General features: G+C 46.0%; 1 protein-coding gene across 1 annotated transcript; it reads left to right on the top strand.

Annotated features, from left to right (window-relative positions):
- Nucleotides 1-1,548: 1,548 nt before the first annotated feature.
- On the top strand, nt 1,549-6,033 carry LOC104269175 (probable ribonuclease ZC3H12D; the record flags this gene model as incomplete). Its single annotated transcript, XM_009874995.1, has 4 exons — nt 1,549-1,688; nt 2,694-2,928; nt 4,606-4,712; nt 5,411-6,033. Coding segments are annotated over 4 exons (1,105 nt in total), but the record flags the coding sequence as incomplete, so codon positions are not given.
- Between the last annotated feature and the right edge of the window lie 145 nt (nt 6,034-6,178).

The following is a 6,178-nucleotide window of genomic DNA, read 5'->3' as shown; positions in this document are numbered from 1 at the left end:
CAAACTTTGTTTTGGTTGTGGCATTAAAAATGTACCATGACTTACTTCTAAAGGCAGTTATCTGAAAAAGCCACCTGAACTTTCAATTCACCCATCCGGGTGACTTTATACATATCCTGAGTAGATCGTATTCTTTAAAACCAAACAAAACAGCTGTTCAAGAATGGAGAACAGATGTGTTGAGCACTTCAGGCCATTTATTATTAGTGAAGGTTTTTTAAGCCTTCTTGTTGCCTGGGTATCTTTTAATAAACAACCAGGTTTCTTCCTCCAAATTGTACCATTTTTTTGTTTATGATCACCATTTCAGCACTGAAACTTTTACTAGGTGTAAAACAGAGCTTTGGTTATGAGTCTGATGTAGGCAGAACCTAGAGATGAATTCCCGGGGGACGATGAGGGGAGAGGCATTTAAGACTGTGGTATCGTCCTGGACTGGTCTGTCACTGCAGGTAGGTGTGTGAGAGAAGCATTTACAAGCATGTTTTGCTCAGGTGAAAGCCTGAGTGAGACTGTGGTGATATTATCCAGGAAGCTCAAAGTACAAGGATGAAGTTTCTGTAGATACTGTGAGGGTGTTTATCCAATTTATGTCTTTGTGTAGAGTTTATTTTTGTTTCCTTGTGCAGAGGTAGTTAACAAATTAACATGCACTGCACTGTAGTCAAGTTTTGCGTAAGCGAATTACAAGCAGTAAGAACTTTTGATGTGTGGGGAAACTTAGGAAGGATATCACCTCTAATTGTTTTTCTTGAGGTTGTTTTCTGTGTCTTGCTCTGAATATTGATAATTCTTTGGGACCCACCTTGCCCACATTCTCTACAGTGCATGTCCTAGGGTCTTCCTGCCTCTTTGTGCAATGAAGACAAAATTGACAAACTAGGACAAGATAAAGATGGGCCTGAGGTTCTTGTGGCTATCTCCACTGAGGTTTTGTTCCCTTTTTGGTGTCCTGGGTTAGGTTCTCTGGATTTTCCATCCTGCCTCTTAGAGTTTTCGTTCGCCCATAGTTTGACTCCTGTTTCCAAGAGGTCAGCAACTGAATGACCTCTGATCACACTTGCAGCCACTTGAGACATTAAAATCCCTAATGACATTGTTACCACAGACAAAAATTTCCACATTTTGTTTCTCACATGAGAGACTTGTGGGTTTCTACCTGTACTGGAAGAAACTCTCGCTCCTCAAATTGTTATCACACAAGGCACGTGAAGGGTCTGACATAGCCTAAGATCTTGATGGTACTTTAGGACCCAAGTCCATCCAGATGGAAGGAAAAATACTGGGTAGCAGGCATGTCATGGAAATCAGGACTAGAATGCCTCTGGTTTTAAGTATCCAAACTGCTACAGATAACAAGATTCTGGTTTGTCTGGAGGAGGTGTTTGGATCTGTCCAACCAGGACAACCCTGCCAGGTTTTTTTCTTGGAAACCGGTAAATGACACAAAAGCTGTTTATTTCATATTTTCCTGACAGACTCAGTTAAAAAGAACTCTAAGCTTCTTGAAAGCTTTACCTCACCATCTTCCTCCTTTGTGTTTTATAGTCACGGAAACAAAGAGGTGTTCTCCTGCTGGGGCATCCAGCTGGCAGTAGATTGGTTTCGAGAGAGGGGGCACACGTACATCAAGGATTTTGTCCCACTCTGGAGAAAGGACCCCCCTCGGCAAGACAGTCCCATTGCAGGTAGGTTACCATCCTGAGTGTAGTTTGGCACCCATCAGGTGCAGTCTGGAGAGAAGGGGTGTGAAGAGCCCAGTGCAATTTTGCCCTGTAAAGATAAGCACAGCACAAACTGTGTATCAGATTTGCATCCCTTAACGTAGCCATTAATTTACTGCCACACGCTTCTGGCTAGCAGCTAAAACTGCTTGTGAGACTTTGTTACACTGCTTTGAGCTTTCTGCTTTACAAACACAGGTTGCTGCCAGTTGAGTTGAAGAAGTCTGTCAACTTGTAATGAGTCTACAGAGCTTTTAAGGCCAGCCAGGAGATGACGACATGGTTGCACACATTATCCAGAGGTGGCAGTATCCAAAACGTGCACTACCACATGACTGTTACCTGTTAGACTGTTACCCCAATATAGGAGCTACATGGATTCCTCTTTCAGGAGGAGGAAATGCACCAGCTGAAGTCTGTGAAGGGTGGTGAGGTGCAGTTTGTATGGAAACAGATCTGTCAGATTTGTGTCAGCAGCATGGTGTCTGCAGATGAGGTGGCTGGGGATGCATCTCTCTGCATAGTGACAAGAAGTCAGAGTATCCTCAACAGCAGCGAAATATGTTTGTTTATTTATTTGATCAGGCACATTTTATCATAGAATCGTAGGTCATCTAGTCCAAACCCTTCTAGCATCTAGTGGGGTAAAAAGGGCGCTACAGGGGTCCAGTATGCCTCTGGTGTGGGACTCAATCTATCCTTTTAAAGATAAGGCTTAAAAAAATCAAAAAAGTGTGGCTTAAATTTTACAAGTAGGTGCTTTTGTAAAAGACCTAATTTTTATGTTGCCAAATAACCATCAGATATCAGTGCATCAGAAAAATCACACCACTGTAAGCTGCCTACAGTGATGAAGTATCTTTAGATTCCTGTAGGTTTCTAGCATGATTGAAACCTTGTAATTATTAATTAATTAGTTTTTATTTTTTAAAACTTTTTTCCCTTCTATTTCTGCCAACTGCCCCACAGATCAGCATATTCTTGAAGAGCTTGAAAAGCAATCGATCCTTGTGTACACCCCATCCCGAAAGGTGAAAGGCAAGAGGGTAGTTTGCTACGATGATCGCTACATAGTGAAAGTTGCTTATGAGAAAGATGGGGTCATTGTTTCCAACGACCACTATCGGGATCTCCAGAATGAAAATCCTGAGTGGAAATGGTTTATTGAGCAGCGACTACTTATGTACTCTTTCGTCAGTAACAGGTAGGTTGCTGTTAAATGGTCTTCAATTTAAACATTATGGGCCAAGTCAGCTCCAACACCAACGCACCTCCCACCAGCAGCAGAGTACATGAGCCTTTTTCTAAAAGGATTTTACCACAACTTTTCTTATCTCATTTCTCTAGTTCCTGCTTCCTCAGCTTTGGTCTTGAATGCCCCCGCATCACTCTTCAATGAACTTATCTATCTGAATGGCACCACTAGTGGCCAGCTTTGCTTCTTTCCAGTCCAAACAGGGATGTTAAACCAAGGCTTGGTGTATTTTAATTTCTATTTCCTATACAAAACAGAATCCATGAGAGGAGGCTGGCTACGTGGGAGCATTTTTAATTGCCCTACAAGGCAGAACAGCACTTTTTCCTATGCTTTTGTAACTGTAACTTTTCTAAAATAAGAGCGATGAGAAGCTGGTCTCTCTGGCCCTTAACCACCCCCATTGGGGAAGGTTTTCATGATGGCACTTACACGGTGCCCACAAGGCTAAGCCATATGCTTCTCAGTCTGCACATGCTAAACTTGTCGGAGGTTCCTAGTAGCAGAGGTGATCATTAGCCCTCGGTTTGCCTGAGGAAAAGCCCTCAGAGGCATCCAGTGTGCATGGGTGACTGCAAGCGGAGCAGCTGCCTCACACGGCAGCGGTCTCCCACCACCAAAATTAGATGGGTGTCCTCAGCACTGGGTTTCAGTTTCCCTGTAATACTGTTCACAGAAACACAGTTCCTGAACATAAGCATACTGTGTTTGTGGAAGCTCCAGTCCATTATCTCCAACTACCACCAGGCTTCTTCCAATGGGTTACAAATATGTATATGAAATTCTCCTTCCTATTTCATAGGGACTGCCAGACCTTTTCAGAAGCCTTCTCTCAGAAAGTCTAGCTGTTACTGTGAAGCCGGTTTCAATAGTTTCAATAGGACCTTCTTGCACAGCTTTGGGAACCTCTCTAAAACCACAGGCTGAAGTTGGAGATTTCAGTCTGATATAATGTGGATAACCAAATTCCCTTCCCCTCCTGACCATGACTCCCTTCATCTGACAGCGAGTGGGTGCAGTGCAGATTCATTTATAAACAAGTCCAGAGATGCTAATTAGTTTTCTTTCTGTAACATCACATTCAGGTACTGGCATCAAAGAATAAAGAGTCTTATCTAAGCATTCGTAGCAGGAAGCCTTTACTGAATCCTGGAAAAAAAGCTGGACCATGCGCACAATTATCTGTAGCTCTGAATGAACTGCTGGCTTTTTAATCCTCATTCTCCTACAAGTATTTAGTGAGTTTGCTGTTCAAGGGAGCTGATGGTGAGGATTGCAGTGCCAGGACTACAGAAAATTTGCCACTGCTGCTGCTGCTTTAGAGGAAAAGGAAGCGATGCTACTATGGCTGGGGCTGCTGGCTGGCCAGAGCTATGCCAAGCCACCATGCTTTTCCAGTTGTTTTATTTTATTGGGAAAACCCAACAACTTAATGAAGCTGAAGCATTGTTGTCTTGGTAGGCAGGAGGACACCGTGCCTAGTAACACAGACTGACTCCTGAAGGCCAGGCCACAAAAGGGTCACAAGGTTTTTCTGCCCCAAGCTTGTGCCACAATCTGTGATGGCCCTTTAGCTCCAAAAGCTCGAGGTATTTTTATTACCCCTGTGACTTTTTCCTTTTTCAGGTTTATGCCTCCTGACGATCCCTTAGGCCGGCATGGACCCACCCTTAATAACTTCCTCAGCAAAAAGCCAGTGCTTCCTGAACCAAAATGGCAGCCTTGCCCCTATGGTGGGTTTCTTCCCGTGCTGTGAACTGCTGACCCTCTTCTTCCTGCTCCTTGCTTCCCAGCGCTGCTTTCCTTTGGCTAAGGGCAAGCAGCGTTGCCATGTGCTGTCCTGCTTCATGGGGTAGGGACTTGGGTCAGGGCTGCTCAAATGTGTGATGCTTCCTTCCTCTTCTGCTCAAGTGGCTTCAGCCTCAGCAAAGGCAGCGGCTCTTTCTGGCTCCTCCATCTGTGCCTGCACACAGCACCCAAACCAGGTACCATGGCTGTGCTGACCCCCAGCCTGTACACACTTTGCAGAGAGGACTTGTATTGTAGCTCTTGGGAAAGGCCACCCAAACATTTCCCCTCTCTCGCCTCCCAACAGCTTTCCAGCAATGTGCAGATTGCTCAATGTAAATCCTTAACTTTTTAAAGCAGCTCTTTGTAGCAGCAGGTCTCCCAGCCCATCGGAACATAAATGAATTTCAGACATCTCTAAAATAGCAGAGACTTCCTTCCCCTGCTGCTTCACCCTGCTATTTACGTCAGCAATATTTGAATCTGGGGTCAAAAGTACTGAACTGGAAAACAGCACTTCCCGTTTTCTCTGTTTGGTCTCACCCTAACCCATGCAAATGCACAGTGCTGGGGAGAAGTGATGAGTACGTTAATCAACATGGGTGCTAGTGATGATCTCCTGTTTGATTTTTGATCCTTTCAGGTAAAAAATGCACCTATGGCAATAAATGCAAATTTTACCACCCAGAGAGAAGACATCAAGCTCAGCTCTCAGTTGCCGATGAACTCAGGGCCAAAATAAAGGTTCCGTTCAGCGTGGGGAAAGAGGAGGAGGAGAAGTGCAACCACTCACTCTACAGGGCTGGAGGAGAGCCTGCACCCTGTGACGCCTGCACAGAAACACTGCAAGAAGCCAGCGGCTCCGCAGGGACTTCCACCTACCCAGGGTGGTCCCGGGGGGGCTGTCCTGAGCAGCCGGGCAGTGCCTGGGCTTGTGGCCCCGGCTCTGAACTGGGGCCAGACCAGCGGTTGCTACGGCAAGAGCTGCTGCCAGACCAGCCTCTCCTGGAGATGTCAGCACTATCCATCGGTGACAACACCTACTGCTACAACTGGTCCACAGATACCTCTCAGGACAGAGAGGTGACAGACAGCCCTCAGCACTGTGGTGCCTTCAGACATAACCCACACTGGCTTCATCACCACCATCACTTGGACAACACTCGCTTACCGGGAAGCTCTTTCCAGCAAACGGTGCTCCCGTCTGTCCGGGGCAGGATGCTTCCAGGCCACAGCTGGCCTCAGGAGTGCTGCGGCATGCACAGGGTGGGTCAGAGGAGCCACTATGGTCCTGATGGTGCTCAGCACAAACAGGCCTTGGAGAGTCAGCCCCATGTTTTGGTGCAGCCCACGGCACTTCCCTCTGACCCACCTCATTTGTACAGTGAGTGTCAGCTGCAGCACCAGCAGC

The sequence above is a fragment of the Apaloderma vittatum genome, unplaced genomic scaffold (genome assembly GCF_000703405.1).
Source record: "Apaloderma vittatum isolate BGI_N311 unplaced genomic scaffold, ASM70340v1 scaffold1498, whole genome shotgun sequence".
Taxonomy (NCBI): Eukaryota; Metazoa; Chordata; class Aves; order Trogoniformes; family Trogonidae; genus Apaloderma; species Apaloderma vittatum.
The sequence above is the reverse complement of the archived record's forward strand: the minus strand, read 5'-3'. Positions and strand labels throughout refer to the sequence as shown.